Source organism: Convolutriloba macropyga, unplaced genomic scaffold (assembly GCF_964194025.1).
Source record: "Convolutriloba macropyga unplaced genomic scaffold, txConMacr16.3 SCAFFOLD_379, whole genome shotgun sequence".
Classification (NCBI taxonomy): Eukaryota; Metazoa; Xenacoelomorpha; order Acoela; family Convolutidae; genus Convolutriloba; species Convolutriloba macropyga.
Genome location: NW_027452103.1, coordinates 98,254 through 117,835, shown reverse-complemented (window position 1 = coordinate 117,835; position 19,582 = coordinate 98,254). Strand labels below are relative to the sequence as shown.

At 36.0% G+C, this 19,582-nt stretch overlaps 2 protein-coding genes and 1 long non-coding RNA gene across 4 annotated transcripts in view; all 3 read right to left on the bottom strand.

Moving 5' to 3' along the window:
• Positions 1-12,361, bottom strand: part of LOC142357198 (membrane frizzled-related protein-like) — a 38,973-nt gene extending 26,612 nt beyond the window's left edge. The window contains exon 1 of one of the 2 annotated variants that reach the window (XM_075408865.1): positions 12,204-12,361. The gene's annotated coding sequence lies outside the window, so the exon portion shown is untranslated. Of the gene's footprint in view, positions 1-11,746; positions 11,788-12,203 lie in introns of those variants that run through there. The other variant, XM_075408867.1, reaches the window with a different exon arrangement.
• On the bottom strand, positions 344-886 carry LOC142357197 (uncharacterized). The gene has a single exon (XM_075408862.1). It carries the CDS (start codon positions 884-886, stop codon positions 344-346), a length of 543 nt encoding a protein of 180 aa, XP_075264977.1.
• Positions 12,362-16,283: 3,922 nt separating the features above from the next.
• On the bottom strand, positions 16,284-18,226 carry LOC142357201 (uncharacterized). Its single transcript, XR_012761570.1, has 2 exons — positions 18,182-18,226; positions 16,284-16,693 (listed from the first exon to the last, which is right to left on the bottom strand). It is a non-coding gene; the product is annotated as an uncharacterized LOC142357201 (long non-coding RNA).
• Between the last annotated feature and the right edge of the window lie 1,356 nt (positions 18,227-19,582).

The window sequence follows — 19,582 nt, the reverse complement described above, 5'->3', positions numbered from 1 at the left end:
AATGTCGAAGCTCCTGGCTATTCCGTCTGAACCTCTATGTGCTTTCACAATCCTCCCGAGAGGCCAGATGCCTCTGGGTTTAAAGTCCTTTAGCACCCACACAAGGTCATCTTCATTCAGCTCCTCATTTGGTCATTGCTACTTCGTTCTCTTGTTGAGCTCAGCAACATATTCCTTCAGTAACCTGCTCCAGTAGTGATCAAGTAGTGTCTGCGTCAATTTGAAGTCCTTAGTGGAGAAGCGCTGGTTGCTGTTCACTAGAGGTTTCAAACACATGTGAGGTTTTTGAAGGAAGAAGTTATTCGAAGTAAGTGCTCCCTCATCAGAGATGCTGCAGCTTACATTAGTTAATGGCCTGGAGTTCAAAATTGCCTCGGCCTCTGCCACATCTGTCTGGAAAACTGAGTGTTAGTTTCCGACTGCCCAACACTAATAGTAGACTCCTCTTCGCGGTCTGTATCAGCCTCTCCCAGACTCCTCCGAAATGTGCTGCCAATGGAGGGTTGAAAGACCACTGAATGTTCTGTTGAGCCAGTTGCAGTCTGATGTACTCGTTGTCTGGCTTGTAGGTTCTCTTGAACTTTAACTTCATTGCTTTGTTAGCTCCAATGAAGTTTTTGCCATTATCACTCACAATGAGGTCAGAGTGTCCAGGTGGTGATACAAATCTGCGGATGGTCATGGGAAGACAATCGGTTGAGAGGTCATGGCACACCTCTAGGTGGACAGCTCTGGTGACCAGCCATGTGAGCAAGCAGACGTAGTGCGACTGGGTGCCTTCTCTCTTGTCCTCAATGTAGAAAGGTCCAAACATGTCCATTCCTATGTTGACGAAGGGGTACTGCTTGTTCACATCTGGAAATCTGAATTCAGGCAGATCAGCCATCTTCGGTCTCACATTGTCTGCCCTCCATCGTCAGCAAATGAAACAGTATTTCCCCAGACTTTGCAGCACTTTTCTCAATCCAATCATTAGGAAAGGCTGTTGCAGGTGAACCTTCACCTGTTCCACGCCCTGATGGCCACAGTCATGATGCGCTTTTTCAATCAACAGCCTTGCAATTCTGCTCCTGCTATGCAGAACGAGGGATTGTTTCGCACTGTAGGTTAGAGCTGACTTGTTGAGTATTTCTCCTACCCTCAAGAGTCCGATGTCTCTGTAGTGGGAGTGAAGGGCATCAGCTTGTATCCTTTCTCGAGATTGCTTCCCTTTAACAGTGAAGAAATTTTTCCTGAGAAAAATTCATTTTGGGACGTTTTGATGATGTAGTTTCTTGCCCCGTTGTCATCTGATGCAAAATTGTCAGTTTTGGAGATCCCAGGTGATTCGCTTTGTCTTCTAGTTTGGAGTTTTGCCTTGAAGCGTCTTATTGCCTGGAACACCTCCAGGCAATTTTTCAACCTCAATGACCGGCGTCTGAATTTGTGTCGCTTGTGTAGCGCAAATGTGGGGATCACTGCCTTCGGCAAAATTCCAGGAGTCTCGAGGTGTGCTCAGAAGGTCCGGTGGTTGAAGCCACAGCTTTGGTATATCTGACGGGTTGAGGCTTCGTGTGCCGTGGTCAACTGGATTCATCTTTCCAGTGATGTGTCTCCAATTCTCGGGGTTGGAATTCTCGTGAATTTTGGTCAATCTGTCGTCAATATACATTTTCTGTCTCTGCTTGGATTGAATACATTCAAGTGTAGTGGTGCTATCTGTCCAAAAGTGTTTTGAAGTTATGTTTGTTGTCATCTTGCTCTCACAGAACCCAGCTAGCTGTGCTCCAAGTGTTGCTGCTTCCAATTCCAGTTTTGGAATTCTCAGCTGCTTGATCGGTGCCACCTTTGTTTTGCTGAGCACATATTATGATGAGCAAGATCCATCGGCGTTGGTTGTCCTCACATAAACTATGGCAGCAATTGCACTCCTTGAGGCATCAGTGAACGTGTGAACTTGATGGGTTCCATTGGTGTTGGGAATCAAGCATCTAGGAATTTGGATTGAAGTCATGCTGTTGAGTTCATTCATACACTCCAGTAGTTCCTGCTGGTAGCATTCTGACACAAGTTGATCCCAGTTTCTTCCCTCTTTAATGATTCTTTGGAGAATTCATCTAATTCTGATGGCAAAAGTTCAAATCGGTTCAACTGGATCCCACAGAGAAGCGGCCATTGAAAGAATCTTTATTTGAGTCATCTGTTGTCCTGTGTAAAGAAGCTTTGGTTTTGAAAACATCAACTTGTCAGTCTTAGGGTCCTACGTCTGACCAAGGATTCTTTGGACTTTCATTTCTATATTGTCTTCTTCCAGTAGGTTTTCTACTGCGGCTGGTTTTTTACTCAGGAATTTCGTCAGATTGAATCCTCTTGTTTGTAAATTAGTTTTGATCTCCTCTGCACTTCTGCGGGCCTCCCCTTCATAAGGCTAGGTCTGCATGAAATCATCCACGTAGAACTGCTGCATGATTGATGTGCGCGCCTCTGGATGCTCTCGTTTGTTGTCCCTTGCACACTTCTGCAGATCAAAAATCGCAAAAGAAGGTGAGCTTGTGGCCCCAAAAAAGAGTCGATTTTTTGACGATCTCTTCATTGTCGTTCTCTGTACACAGAAAACGGAGATAGTCCTGGTCTTGTGGTTGAATGCCACTCTGCATGAACATTTCCTGGATGTCAGCGGTGATTGCCACTGAATACTGTCAGAAGCGGAGAAGAAGGTCATGCAGGTTGCAGAGTAGATCCGGCCCTGTCAGCAATGCATCATTGAGTGGGGTACCCTTATTTTTGGGAGCAGCATTTGTGACTTTGTGGATTTTGTCTGGTATCCGTATGTTGATCACAGGGTGATGGGGAAGGTACCAGACAGAGTGTCTGCAACTGGGGTCTGCAGTTGTGATGTAGTTTTTATCCAACTCTTTTTTGATGGTTTCCTCGTAGCGTTCTCTCAAATTTGTGTCCCTCTCCAGTCTCTGCTGCAGAGCGTGCCACTGAATTTTGGCCATGAAGTAGTTGTTAGGGAGTGCGATGTCTTTCTTCCATGGAAGTCCAATCTGGTATCTATCACCAATGTGTTTTATGGTATCATTGAGGATTGACAGAGCTTCTTTCTCATCTGAAGACTGTCCTTTTGAAGAACACTGATTGAAGTTCACTCCTTCATTTGTCCAAAAGAGTTGGAGAAGATCTTCATCTGGATCTTCTTGTCGTCTCCTGAAATTATTGAAAAGTGTTATGCTTGTGCTGTTTGACGGTCCGACCCTCTTCTCTGTGCACCTCTGAGGAATGGGTCTTGTCAGTGTCCAGCCAAGCAGATTGTTGACCCTGTATGTGTTGCCAGTGGGTCATGTTGTGAACTGTCTGGGAACCGTTGCTGTGAATGCATCTGCTCCAATCAGAATTCCAATCCGGTTGTCTCTGATTGTTGGAAATCTTATGTTCTGATTCCGAGGTGATAATGGTCTCTTCAGATCTCATTCAACATTTCAAGTTGAACTCTTGGCATTCAAAACTCCTCCATTGATGTTGCGTACACAGGGAATCTGATCACAGGACAACTGCTGCACAAAGGTCCTATGCCGATCATAACATCTGCTGTTTTAACTTAATGTTCACCGTGAAGGGAAGCTAGTGGTAGGGTTATGTCTTTCGGTTGTTGAACTTGTAGTGCATCAGCAACGTTCTGTGTTATTTGAGTGTTGTCACCGCCACTGTCCAACAAAGCGTAGGTTTCAAAACAAAGATCTCTGTTGAAAAATGTTACTGGTATCGCCTGCAATTGTATCTGCGGTCTGATCCATGAAGTTTCTTTTTGGTTGCTGCAAGTGTAGTTTTGTTGCGGAGTAGTTGCCTTCTGTTGGGCTACAGTGCGCTGATTGTTACTCTGCTGTCTGTTGTTGTTGTTCCTCGTTCATCGGCTGAGGGTGAAAACCATTTTTGTCCCTGTGTGAAGTGCTGCTGTTAGATCCACTCTGTCTCTTCTGGTTTCCACTCTGTTGGTTGTAGTTTGAACTCGTCTGCTGCCTTTGGTTTTCATTTTTAAAGTTACGCCCATAGCTTGACTGGTTTTAGTTTGTTTTTTCTGAAAACATTGTTTTTTCATTGAGATCTGATTCCGGTTCACAGTTGGTTGTGCATTTTGTTGCTGATGCCTAGCATCTGTCCTATGGAGTGTTCAGTGATGGAATCCATTGCATCTGTCCACAAAGCACCTTGTTTTCGATTGGCAGAGACCCTTTTCATGAGCTCTTAGACAATTAGGGCAGAGATTGAACCTCCTCACAGAACCCTGTTGGCCATACACTGACTTTTGCAAGCATTCGGGTCATCGACCAATGTTGTGTGGTTGTGAGCAGAGTTAACATGACACATCTGGTAGCCCCCTTCTAGAAGAATTGTTCTTTGGTTCTCTGGTTGCGTTGTGGGGAGATATCCTCGCACGCCTCTGAGTAGGAGTCAATCCAGTCAGCAAAGTGGGTGAGGTTAGGTTGCAGCAAGGGTTGGCTTCTTGTGTGTTGATTCCATCTGATTGTCCTGGTAGCGTTCAGTTTGTCTCTGGCCAATTTCAAGACGGCTGAAGACTTGAGATCAGCTTCAAAGTTGTGAAGCCTGAATGTTTGTACCAGTCTCCTCAAGAAAGATGAAAAGCTCACAAAAGTGTTGGTTCGTCCTGTCTGGGTTTTGGACACTTCTCCAATTGTTCCAGGCATGCAGCAACAATATGCTGTGGTTTGCCAATTTTTCTGGTCAGTTCAGTGATGGCTTCATGGTAGTAATCCCCATTGTAGGAGTGTCCACATATGGAGTCTCTTGCTTTATGTGTTACAGAGTTTTGGAGGTATGTCATTTTTTGGGCGTCTGAGAGGCCACTGTTGTTGTGATTGGTTGCTTTGAAGAAACTGAACAACTGATGCCATTTCAGAGTATCATTTTTTGTGAAATTGTCAATTGATATCTTAATCAATTTCGATGTGTTCTGTATCATCAGTGCTTGGTGTTGTTTCCAGTCTGGTGGGAAACTCGGAAGGCCATTGTATAGGTTGTTGTAATAGCCGTTGTTATTGTGTCCATCAGTTCCGCCGAAGTTGTTCAAGGGTAGTTGATTGATTTGCGGTGTGTACCTATGGCTCATGGGTGGAGCAGCTTGGCTATTTTTGTGAAAAGAACATGGTTGTTGCAAATGCCCTGCTCTGCTATCCGCACTCTCATGTCGGCTCTGTCCTTGAACATTGTTCTCTTCTCTCGATCGTTCATCTCTTCTCAGTGCCCCTGTGAGAAATTCCCGGTTCCTTCTTTTCTCTTCAATGTTCAGAACGGGTTGAGAATTATCAGGGTCTTCTGAGTCGAACGAGTCAGCGTTGTTACTTTCCTGATTGTTGCAGCTTGAGGAATGATGTTTCATTGCTCTATTGCGTAAAGGATACTGTTTTCTCAATAGATTAGGGGAAGGCGCTGCTGATGTGTTAAAAGCAGATTCAATATCACTTGCATCCAATCTGTTTGCTTTTGCTCTCTGTTTGCATTTCAGCATGGTTATGTTTCCTTCGGCAGATTCATTAGCAAGTGTTGTCAACTCTTCACTTGTCAGCTGTAGCTTCATGAGTTCATTGCAACTTCTGTCTAACTGCTTTTTTCGAGACCCCAAGAGTTCCAAAGTTTCACGTAGTAAGTTTAGACCTTTGTTACAATTGCTTTGTTCTTCGAAGAGGTCTTTTACTGCGTTGCATTCTATCACTTTCAACTGAAGTTGTTGCTTTAGGCTGTTCTTTGCTGGTGATGATGCTTTGGACTAGTTTGGCATGTTGATTGTGTTTGAAGACTTTTCTTAATTTAGAAAGTTTATACTGCAAAGTTAGTGCACTATGTTTTCTTGTAACAGCCCTATTCTATCTTTTGTTATGTTAAGCCTATTATTTAAATGAGTCTGTTGCTTAGTGTGCTTAGCTAGTGCTTTTTGCTTAATGTTTGTTTGCTATAATTTTGCATGTCGCAATCACTAATCAGTGAAATTTTGCGACGCTTCGTTAATAAGATTTTGTATCGAGTTAAACCTTTCCACTAATCAGTGAAATTTTTACAAACGTAGACAAATGTAATTTTTGTCCGGTTGCCTATTTGTTTTTCGAGCGCGATAGAAAGAACCCTAACCTGTGTTGTCTAAATTTGACTAATGTGTGTGTCTACTGACTCTGGTGGGGGATAACTTCACGTTCCAGTAAACCTTAATGTAGCAAGGGCATACCAGGCCTTGCAACTAATCCTAAGTGATGCTTTAACTTTCACCTAGATGAGGACCTCCTCCTTTTAATTTAAAAATTAATGCGGAATTGAAAGATACTATAATGATCCAATGATACCTAGACGCCTATTAAAATCCAGCATTTGAAATGAGACATTCAAATCTGCAAGCAAGGCTCGCCAATCTGTCGTGACTAGGCATCTCACGCAAGCATCTTTCTCAGGAGAACTCTCATCTCAGTCTTCACTTCTATGGCCAGATTAAAATCAGTTGGATCTTTAGCGATTGATGTTTTTGATTAAAAATATGTGAAGTTATCAAAACCAGAGCATAAAATGCCCTAAGTGTCAAATGTCTAAGTTCCCACCTATAAGATCAAAAATTCCCGAGTCTGAGTCGAGCAAGTTTCAAAGGCCCTTTTGACCCTAGGATACGCCAGAAATGTTTATTCTCTTCGGCCTAAGACTTGCAAACCAAGAAAACTTTTCATTAATTTTTGTATTTCTGAAAGTCGCAACCATGGTTGCAAATCATGCTCTAATATATATCATAATTCGCGCCATTGGCCTATCAGTTATAGATAAAAATGGGAACTCCCGTACTTTAACTAATATCGAAAGTGAACGTCAACCACTTTTGACTTCTTCAATAAAATCAACATGTAAAAAGCTTCAATGAAAATAGGTTGGGGGAATGGAAATCCGGAAATGGAAAGGTTTTGGAGGACGAAAGCGTAGGTGGGGGGAGGAATATGAGGATGTGGGTGAAGATAAAATATAATGGAACTTGGTTCCTTTACACCCCTCTTGAGGGGGGAGGAACTATATAATCAAATGTGTTTTTTTTTGTTCAGACAGTTTTGGCCGATCGATATATTCATCGTAGAGGGTTGTGAGTGGTGTCATTAGAAAGCTTCTCCTGCGTAGAATATAAAATATAGAATTTTTTTTAATTTGAATTTTTTAACGGTAGTTATCGAAGTTTAAACTTTTGAGAAGATAGAGTGAAATCCGTTAGATTTATTCATATTTTCTGGAATTGTTGAGTGAAATTTTGCGAATTTTGCTAAAAATTTGTTAATTTTTTTAAGAAAGTGTTGTTGATTTTTTTACGACAAAAAATATTGTCGGCTATTTAAATTTTTTTTGTCCAAAATTTTGGCTGAAAATTTCAAAATTCAGACTTTTTCAGCAATCCGAGTGGACAATAGGTAAAATTTTGCCGTTTTTCGCCATCTTAATTCGTTGACTACCAAAAACGCAGCATTTATCTTTCGAAAAATTAAGTGACCTTTATCGACAAACAGCATTAGCAGAGCTAGAATAGGACCAATATAGGACCGTTACAATCCAAAAATAATTCGGATTACAATCAGTCGGTGTTTTTTATAAAAGAAGTTTGATTTTTTATATATTAATTAAATTACAGAACATTTCAACTCAAAGCTCACTAGTGATAGGTCCAATTCGCTTCCTTATAAGCTGAAAATCATTCTATTTAGTTTGCTACCCGAATGCTTTTGGTCGTTTTGACTCTAAAGAACATTTGATTTTTAAATAAATAAGGGCGTATTGAATTTTGCCTCCATTTTTCTCTGAATTTGATCAATTTTTAGCTTAGTGTCAACAATGAAATAATCCTTCATCTTTCTGCTGAAATCAAAATAGTCGTTATTGCGGTTTTACACCTTAGTTTGTGGTTTTTTTGGCTTTGATACAACTAAATTTTACACTTTTTCATTTTCAGTTATTTGCCCATTTTTTACGTTTTCTCGTTTTGTGACATTATCACGTTATTGAAAGTTCATATATCACATTATTGGCGTTCAGAATAACGCATAATTCATAATATTAGAATTCTTAGACCTATAAACTTTGTTTTGAATGGCTTCGAGAATTCATTCTCGAAAAATTTAATTGAACCTAACTTTGTGTTTGACTGTCGTTTTTACTTTGTCTTTTTATTCATATGAAGTTTTCTGTACAATGACCCGGCTGCATTGGTTTATCAAGGAAGAATAGATATGAATGGGACTATATTCTGATATAAGTAGATATCTGACGGCTTTCAAGCCTTTTTAAATAATTGTTTTCCAAAATAAAAAAAATTTTTAACTTCGCACTTTTGCTCTTTATTGCTTTCTTGTTACCTAGTCTCGTTAATTACAGGCCAAATATGACAATAATTTTGTCAAAAAAAGTGTCAAAGTGATTGGTGTCGCAAAATCTAATGTTTTTAAGGAATTCGATACTTTGCTGGCTTTACTGGCTTCGACACAGGTTCTTCCCAAAAAAAGTAAACTAATTTTTGATTTTTTTTGTTATATTTTACGTTACTTTGTAGACGTAAGATAAATACTGGATAATAGCAGATCTTAAGCAGGTCTTCTTTTGTAAGATTAAACGAACTTTTTTTATTTCATTTTGCAATTAATGGCTTTCATGTCTTTGGAAATAATTTTTTTCGAAAAAAAAACGAGTATTACGTATTTTCGCTTTTTTTTCAACTTGTTACCTGGTTTCATTAATGACACGTCAGATAATACATAATTGGTATTCGAAAAAGGTGCAATCGGAATCTTTGAGGGTTAAAGTATGGCTTCACGTTCAAGTTTAACTGACCTTTTGTTTGTTGTCTATTTGTTGTTCTTTTTGCAACCGCAAAAAAATTTTAATACCGACAGTTCATAATTCTCATTTTAGAAACACTGGTAATTGTAACCTTTTTAAAAGAATAATATATTCCCTATTTTAAATTTTATCAATATATAAATAATATTTATCATGTGTTTAATGATATAAACCAATTTGACTAACAGTTCTCAAGTTGTCACCCTATTCCGAAATGTTTCGCTACCCCATCCGGCCTAAATTTGGCATTGCCGTGTTAACAATTTAAAAGATGGAAGGGTAGGGAGAATAATTTGAAGGCTGGTAGAAAAAAAAAGCTTTCGAGGTATATGAAGTGGGTTGCACTTTCGGGGACCATAATCGAAATAACTATCCCGCCCTCAGGTAATGGAACTATAATCACCTCACGCCTCGTTGTATTAAAAGCATTACAAACAGCATTAGCCACAACTTTTTAAAGAAATTTTTGAAGTATATGCAGTAATGATATACTATGAGCGTCTATTGGTACCAAAATTTGAGCAAATTCAATCGCTTTTGAAGCTATTTTTGCCTCATTGTATTTGATTGTAAGAATGCAATGTAAAATTGGAATGACCATATTAATATATTCTATCTGGTCATTTGGTTTTTAGTCACGGGCTTTTTTTTATATAAGTAGGTTTACTTCTGTAACTTATAACCGAAAAAATCTTACATAGACGCTTGTTAAAAAATCCAGTCAGACACTTATTATGTAATATAGTTAATGCTGATAAACCTTCGAAAAAAGAGTTCATGAGAAAAAAATACTAAAGCAGCAAAGTTGAAATAATGTTTCCGACAGGCATATGTCAATTGTAAAAATTGGAAATATTAGTTCTGACCCCTCTTAAGGGGTGAAGAACTATATACTCAAAAGGGTTTTTTTTGTTCAGACAATTTTGCCGATCGATATATTGATCGTTGAGAGTTGTGAGTGGTATCATTAGAAAGCCTTTGCAGCGTAGAATACAGAATATAGAATGTTTTTTTAATTTTAGTTTTTTACAGGTAGTTATGGATGCTTAAACTTTTGAGAAAATAGAGTGAATTCCGTTGAATTTATTCATATTTTCCGGAATTGTTGAGTGAAATTTTGCGAATTTTGCTAAAAATTTGTTAATTTTTTTAAGAAAGTGTTGTTGATTTTTTTACGACAAAAAATATTGTCGGCTATTTAAATTTTTTTTGTCCAAAATTTTGGCTGAAAATTTCAAAATTCAGACTTTTTCAGCAATCCGAGTGGACAATAGGTAAAATTTTGCCGTTTTTCGCCATCTTAATTCGTTGACTGCCAAAAACGCAGCATTTATCTTTCGAAAAATTAAGTGATCTTAATGGACAAACAGCATTAGCAGAGCTAGAATAGGACCAATAATGGACCGTTACAATCCAAAAATAATTCGGATTACAATCAGTCGGTGTTTTTTATAAAAGAAGTTTGATTTTTTATTTATTAATTAAATTACAGAACATTTCAACTCAAAGCTCACTAGTGATAGGTCCAATTCGCTTCCTTATAAGCTGAAAATCATTGTATTTTTTTTTCTACCCGAAAGCTTATGGTCGTTTTGACTCTAAAAAACATTTGATTATTAAATAAATAAAGGCGTATTGAATTTTGCCTCCATTTTTCTCTTAATTTGATCAATTTTTAGCTTAGTGTCAACAATGAAATAATCTTTCTTTCTGCTGAAATAAAAATTAATCGTTTTTGCGGTTTTACACCTTAGGTTATGGTTTTTTGGCTTTGATACCAGTAAATTTTACACTTTTTTATTTTCAGTTATTTGCCCATTTTTTACATTTTCTAGTTTTGTGACATTATCACGTTATTGACAGTTCATATATCACATTATGGGCGTTCAGAATAACGCATAATTCATAATATCAGAATTCTTTGCTTTGAATTAACTTAGACCTATTAACTTTGTTTTGAATGTCTTCGACAATTCTTTCTCGAAGAATTTAATTGAACCTAATTTTGTGTTTGACTGTCGTTTTCACTTTGTCTTTTTATTCATATGAAATTTCCTGTACAATGACCCGGCTTCATTGGTTTATCAAGGAAGAATAGATATGAATGGGCCGGTATTCTGATATAAGTAGATATCTGACGGCTTTCAAGCCTTTTTAAACAATTGTTTTCCAAAATAAAAAAAAACTTTTTAACTTCGCACTTTTGCTCCTTATTGCTTTCTTGTTACCTTGTCTCGTTAATTACAGGCCAAATATGACAAAATTGTTGTCAAAAATGGGTTTCAAAGTGATTGATGTCGCAAAATCTAATGTTTTTAAGGAATTCGATACTTTGCTGGCGTTACTGGCTTCGACACAGGTTCTTCCCAAAAAAAGTAAACTAATTTTTGATTTTGTCATATTTTACGTTACTTTGTAGACGTAAGATAAATTCAGGTTAATTGCAGGTCTTAAGCATAAGGAAAAATAAACGAACCTTTTTATTTATTTCATTTTGCAATTAATGGCTTTCATGTCTTTGGAAATATTTTTTTTTTCGAAAAAAAACAAGTATTACTTAATTTCGCCTTTTTTGTCAACTTGCTACCTGGTTTCATTAATGACACGTCAGATAATACATAATCGGTGTTAGAAAAAGGTGCAATCGAAATTTTTGAGGGTTAAAGTATGGCTTTACGTTTTGCAAGCTTTTTCTGGCAAAATTTAACTGATCTTTTGTTTGTTGTCTATTTGTTGTTCTTTTTGTAACCGCATAAAAATTGAATACCAACAGTTCATAATTCCCATTTTAGAAATACTGATAATTGTACTGTTTAAAATTAATATATTCCCAATTTTAAACTTTATCAATAATTAATTAATTGATATCTTGTGTTTAATGGTATTAACCAATTTGACTAACCGTTCTCAAGATGTCACCCTATCCAAACTGTGAGGCACAAATTACGCGTCTTAAGATACTTTGTGTTGATTTCAAGCAGTTGAATACACCAAATGTTCCAATTTATTTGGTAAGGGCGCTGGCTCGTAAGGAATCAATTTGATCCAAAATTGGTATCAAAACAATCATTCTACAGAAGATAGTACCTAATACGATCGTACCTATTATCCAGTTTTTGATCGTACTTAGCCTCAATTTGCCCATCGTAAAACTTCCCCGGTAATCAAACAAGGTCTTCGATAATAAATCTATTATATCACGGTATAATTGTACAAGGATCGTAGTAGGAAATACGTTATGATCTCTATCCAATCGTATGTATTTTGTAAGATTACCGGAAAAGGCCAATCCGGGTCAAAGTTTTTTAAGAATTTTTTAAATCATTTTTGTGCATGTTTTTGTGCATGTAAAATCTGACATAGCCGCATAATTCGGGGTTGCGAGACATCTTAATAGCAAAACGTCACTGAAAACGATGGATCCAGGTTAACTAATCAAATCTAGTAATAAATTCGTCAATTGTAGTTAATTTAACTTGCAGAAGCAAAACTCTTAGTACAAATACAAACATAGATATGCATAATTCTTCTTTTGGTTATCTTAAAGGTCAAGTTTGTTGTCAATGTTTTATATAATTGGTACTTTGAACTCTTAATCTGCATATATGCTCTTTTGTAAAACCACTCCTTTTCTCGTCTTTTATTCAGAAAATATGACCTCAATATCTAAAACTTACGGCTTTAAAATGTGAATTTCACCATAGCTCTTAATGCTATTAGAACCTATTTGAACTTTTTTGGCTTTTTGAAAGCCTTGACGTACCTGCGGAGGTATACTTTTTCAGATCAGTTTATCCGGACTGAACACCTAGTACATTTTTGTACTGAACCAGAGTAAATCCAGGACTGGCTACAGACATTATTTATACTGTTTTATAAGCTGGTCATGTCACTATATTATATAAGACACTATATGACACTATAGTGTCTATATAGACACTATATACCAATATGGACACTATATTAGACACTATATTTTTTGCATTTTAATTTTAAAAAGAAACTGCTACAGCCGAAGCAAAAATTTTTGGTGATTCTTTTTGTTAAAATCGTCAGTCAAACCTGCATTCCATTTTTATTCTGATTCTGCCATGTATTAGTGTTGTAAGTATGTTAATAAATCTACTTTAGTGTTGCAGGAATTCCCAAGAAAGGGCGCTGTACACTTATTTATTTATTTACCCTCTCCAGGTTTTGTATACTGAATTATGGATGAAAAACAGTTATCACACACTATTCAATTGAGGATGCTAAACTCTTGTTTAATACATACTTAAAAATATCGAAGGAAACTTAGAGGAACTTTTGAAAAAGTAGAGGGGAACTGCAGAAAAAGTTGCCAGGTTGAAAATTTACTCAGGCTCATCTGATTGGAGATGAGCTTGATCTCAATGTGATTTGTTCCACGGTCAAAAAGCGGGGGGATTTAAAGGAAGGCAATAAAAACAAAACTATTTTCAGCAATCAAAAACAACAACGAAATACACAATCAATGAGCAACTGCGCTTTAGCTTAGTACCTTGTTGCCCTTAAAACATTCAACGTTTAAATCTTAGATCTTACGTTTTTGAAAATTTCCACCAGGATTTGATAACTCTTTTTGTCCTGTTACTTGAAAATAAATCTGAACATTGATAACGTTATTAGCCAAATACCTACAAAAATTACAAAGTTTGCATTTAGAACAGTTGGGGAGCTGATTGGTGCGCAGAATTAGGAAAGTAACAAGCGTTCACCTGAAATCTCACCCTTCATTCTTGCTATTCAAACTCTGATGAGACCCCCTGGTTGACCACCATAAATATATCCTGGCAACCATATCCAAGCCAAATATGGTGACCAAGAAAACCTGGCAACCATATACCTGACCATACAAAATTTCAAACTTAACCTGAAAAAGCGTGAAATAAGTGCTTCTGACGTATTTTGGAGGTAAAAAGTATTTGTGTTGAAACTTTGAAAAAAATTCAAGTTCACGGTTTCTTGGCAACCATATATATGACCATAAACGTTCATGGTGCCATGGATGACCATATACGGTCAAATTTAAATCGTTCAAAAGCCAATTTTGAGCAAATCTCAGATAAGGTTTCATCTCTAAAAAAGTGTTTGAGGACGTATTGCAGAAAACTTGTTGTTTATGGTTTCTTGGCAACCATATGCAAAACCATTCACCTTCATGGTTCTTACAGAAACCATAAAACTCTGTGGTCTTGGATATGGTTGCCCAGAATTTTTTTCTTAATTTTTCAATAATTAAATCAATTAAAGAGCAATATATAATTCTAAGAATCACAAAAAATTGGAATCTTAGATAGATCAATATATAAAAAAACAGGATCAGATTTTTTTAGCTATTAAAATTTTTTAACTAAAAATATGCCTTCTCATCAGCGAAAAACTCAATTGTCGTCAATCGGAATTCATTCAGACGTTGTTTTTTGTGAAATATCAACCCGTGAATACCAACATCTCCATGGAATTGCTGAAACGCGAAACCAAAATTATACTTGGCAACCATGGTAAGATCATGCAACGAAAATTTTGTATAGTGTGTATGGAACCATATATGGCTCTTTGATATGGTTGACAAGAAAGGTCAACACGGGACATCAAGAAACATATCTGATCAATGATTCGATTTCAATTGACAATCCGCCCTGAGATGCGCGGGACCAGGACTGTTTTCTCAAGGATACGATAGACTTTTTTACTATACAAAAGCGATGACTTGCAAAAAGCCGCAAGCCGATTTAATACTTCTTGTATTCTACCAATAATAAAAACATTTCAAAACAGTTTAATGCCCGCATCGATTGTAAATTTTAAACATAGTTTATCGACCAACCATAAACGCATCTTGAGAAAAAAATGTATTTCAAAAATGTGCTTTAATAAAAGTTACTTATTGTTCTGATCACAGACAATATCAAGGACACGAAAGTCTGATCAGCGGTAGTTTCAAAAGCCTGATAATGCGGACAACCGTCTAAAACTTGTCTGATCAGAGGTCAGTTTCGACTGGAAGAGCCTGATCAGAGAAGGCTTCTGGCTCATAAAAATTTTGTAGCGCTTGAGCGTCTGGTCAGAGGTTTTTTGGGCTATCAGATTCAATCAGTCGTCTCGTTTATCTGGGGTGTTCTGATCAGAGGTTGTTTATGTTTTACTTTACGTTGATCTCTTTAAATACATATATGCTCTTTCGTAAAATCAGTCTTTTTCTCGATGAACTTCATAATGAACGTAGTTTATAAGTACACTGACTATTTATTTCCATTAAACTATTTGAATTTTTGACGGCTTTTCTTCTTTACTGAATTATTTTTTTCCAAAATCCACTACAAAATTTATAAATGGCTCAAATTGTTAGTGAAAAGGAACATGTTGGCGTAAAATCAGTCTTTTTCTCGATGAACTTCATAATGAACGTAGTTTATAAGTACACTGACTATTTATTTCCATTAAACTATTTGAATTTTTGACGGCTTTTCTTCTTTACTGAATTATTTTTTTTCCAAAATCCACTACAAAATTTATAAATGGCTCAAATTGTTAGTGAAAAGGAACATGTTGGCGAATTAGTAGCATTTTATCAGAAAACTTCTTGCATCGATATGCCGAAGATCACAAGCTTTTCAAATTTTTTTTTGGATGCGTCAAAATGAGGATTGGCTTTCATGGGAAGACAATTAACACTCAATAATTTCATCTGACCGACCAAATTTGTCTTTTGCTAGTTTTTGTTTTTGTTTTTGTTTTTTGAGCGCAACAAACAACTTCGTTTTTGACTGCGATCAAAACCAGGACAGACAATCAGACAATTTTCCATCTTCAAAACTAAATCTCCGGTGAATAATGGGATATAATAAGGATTGAGAGACTGTTTGATATTACAAATTTATGGAAGTAAAAGTAACATACTGTCAAGATTGAGTGCTAAATTTATCGTAATTTTTTCTAGCAAAAATGGCCCTAAGCCATGTTTCCACTGACCACTGCAAAATTTTGCATCTTGTAATTTAGCATCCGCCTCTCAGTGAGTTCTAGAAGTCGTTTGGCGAGTTTTAAAAGTTGTTTTTGTGAATATAATTAGAGCTTTCAAAATTGTTGAATATTCTTTAGGGTTGAAGCTTGTGGAGTAATTTAGTTTTAATAATTTTTATCACTGATGGTGTACTCTTCAATTTGGTTTTCAGACGAATAAAATAGCCCAATTCAAAAGAAAATTGAATTCTTCCAGGGTAAATGGGAAGCATAGTGAAAGTAAATAAATTTTTTGGAGCGAACTCCGTTTTAGCTTCCGTGCTGCACCATTTCGCTTAAAATCCACATTTTCTACATCTCGAAAAAAACTTAACAAACATTAGCAATTGTTCTACCTCCTTTCACCCGCTTGAAATGTTGATCTCAAATTTAAAACATAAAAAGTATATAAAAAGCACTGTAGAAAAATTGAATTTAGCAATGAACAGGATAATTTAATTTCAGTTTGGTATTATAAAATACGAGCTAAACTATAAATGCGTAAGATTTATGTACATTCAGTTCTAAGGTGCGCATCAATGGCATCAGTTCTTCGAATCTCCGTTGAGGATTCCCCTAAACGCAGTTGCCATTGTAGCAATAGTGGTGGCCGTTACATTCATCGTGACCTACACATTCCACAGCTCGCTCCCCGAACTCAATCGGCCCGGGCAGTTCTCCCCGTCGTTCGAAAAAGTCACCAGCGTATCTTCTGAATGGTCTGTTATCAGTCCTTCTGCCGTAGTAGTCGGCGTGAACAATCGCAACCACAAGAGCGAAAAGTGCAATTTTGTAAAGCATTTTTGACAGTTGACTGTTTTGGGATCTGAAACGAATAAAATAAACCGAAATGTTGAATAAAATTTTTATTTTTTATTTAATTTAGGATTCTATCCATTATAGCACCATATACCCGAGCCGCGAATATTTTTACCGAGGTTAAAGGATTTTTCACTATCTGATTTGAAGCTTACACGGAACTGAAGAAAAGAAAAATAGTTAAAAATTGATCGTTTGATAAAAAAAAATGGTGCAAATAATACAAAATTTACATAATAGTTAAATAATAGAATAATTATTTTAGACAAATGATGAAATTAAAAAGTGAAAGCAACAACATTGAAAAACAAATTAGTTTTAGAGATAAGAAATTTGGCCTACAAATTCGATCGCTTGCATTACTTTTAAAAATGGTCATAAGTATTAAGATTTTGTAGATTTTGTCAACATTTTTCCTATTTTACAAATTACTGAATATTTCGTGAAAAATAAATTTTTAAAAGGCTTAAAATTCTCCTGAAATTCTTCTGTTTAAAGTGAATTATCATATTAGTTTAAACATCATTTGACTATCCATACTTTAGAAACGGTTCTTATTAAGGAAAAGGCGCAAAATCAGACGTTTTTCTAATTAGATGGAGCTAATTGGCATCAAATAAGGAAGTCACAAGAATAATTAACCAAATTCTGCGGTTTAAAACTCTGGAATTTAAAAACTAAGTCGTTTTGTTCTTTTTTATAGGATTAAAAATTATTTAGCACTCGCTGCTTTTTACTCGTTCCTCAATCGTTAGTTTTTCAAGATTCCGTCTTTTTGACCTGTTCAAATAACCATTGAATAAAAGTTGCACACAAAAATCCTCCAAATCAAAAAAATTTGTCTTCTTCTGGCGCTTCGATTTAGTGTTTATTATGTATGTATCTCAATTATGTCCACATTGCATTAAATATTAAAATTCATAAATACGAAAATCAAAACATTTTGTTTTGGATTATAAAGAAAACGGGCAAGGAGATCGTTTAATAACAAACCGCTAGTAAATTTTATTATTCTGGAGCTACACAAGTACAACCTGATCAATCGTCTTGAATAAAAAAATTAAAAACTAGTTGAACAATTATTTTTGAACTGTTAAGACTGCAAAGGTTGTCCACCATATTATCATACGGCAACTATTGTGTTCAATTGTTTACAAAAATAGTGTTAGTTGATTTTCTCCCCTAATACACAGGAAACTTGTTCAAAAAAGATTAACCTTCTAGTAGTTTTAATCTTACCCCAATTTCTTTGCGAAAATCGGTTGTTTTCTCCTATTTTCTTTTAGTTGAAAAATTCTTATTGAGGTTGAAGAGAGATGATGCGACAGTGAATGTGTTGAAAATTCCTAATGTTAAGAAATAGAATTTTTTCTTAGATTGCTGGATGCTTTTGTAACTAACAAAGTAAATTGAAAGAAAAACGTGCTTCAAATTATCTGACAAAATTTTTTATCAATGATACGGATGCAAAATGAAAACTGATTAAGCAACTTACATTTCAACACAAGTTTAAGCTCAGAGCTTTGACTGATTTTAACAGACAATGAAGTGAAAAATGAAAATATATTTTCGCAGACGTTTTTAATTTGTCGATCACATGACAATCACAAGTATGTACGCCACAGACAGAGTCCGATGATTAGAAAAATCTCAAATTTTGTTCATATTGCTCATCTTGCCCGAAGATAAAAGTTTGCTCTCATGTCTTGAGAGTTTTTGCTGCAGCAAAGTAGTTGTACACAACCAATTAAGACAAATTAAATAAATTATCGCAAAAATAGTCTCAACAAAATGAGATGCAAATAAATTATTTTTGATCAGTTTGCTCCATGTACAACATCTGCTCAACCAGTTTTATTGAGTTTAAGATTCTTTAAACGGGATTGGGTGTTAGCCGACACACCTATTAGAAGACACGCCAATTGACCGACAGATTTCATCACGACGACGTGAAAAAGACCGAACTCGAAACTGTGTAATTTAAATAGTGTTATTAGAAGCGTCGCCTTAATTATGTTCAGCCGTAAAAATTCGTTTGGTTGTGATAGATTCATATCAAATCCCACGGGCCGCCGCTGAGGCATGGCCAAATTAGCTAGCAGTAATAGCCTATTATTGTTGGTTTTATCACAAAGGGACGCTACTTTTACCGCTTAATGCGCGGGTGATTATCGTGAACTGTGGTTTTCGAGTAGTTATATTTGCTCAAGTGTCGGCTAAAAGGTTTGTCGGCTAACTTGTATGTCCGTCCATTGACCGGACACGTCTTTAAACAATAAACAAAGTTTCACTAGATTAAAACTATTTTATTTATATTCAGTGAAAAGCGCATAGCGTTCTTCGTATGCTCATTAATCTGCTATAAATATTATATCAGATGAAGTTTGTACTTAATTAGATTTAATGAGTTAATAAACAAGAAAAGCTGAAAGGACCTCCTCTCTAATTGAATAACTGTTTTTTTTTACCACAACACGGGACTCTTTACTTTATGTTTACTTGGTGGACAAAAACTGTTATACAGCTACATACATTTTCTTTGATAATTCAGTTTTTGTGATTATTTTGGTAATCAATATTTTTGTCTCTGCTTATCATGTATAACAGGCTGTAAAAAATAATATCAACTCACGAAGTCCACCCAGATCTATAACTAAATGTACGAACTAATTATTATTAATTGAGTCGCTTTAATCTTTTTTTGGTTTGCTTGATAGATACAACGTTCGATGAGCCAGCAATTTGATCTAATTTCATTTATCGAATTAAGCCCAACTTTCCCAGATTACAAACTGAAGGTTTCTCGTCATTCGACAAATGTTCCACTCAAAAAATAACAACAGGAAAAAAGATAACCAGATGTGTAATTTTTTGCAATTCCCTGAAATAATGAAAT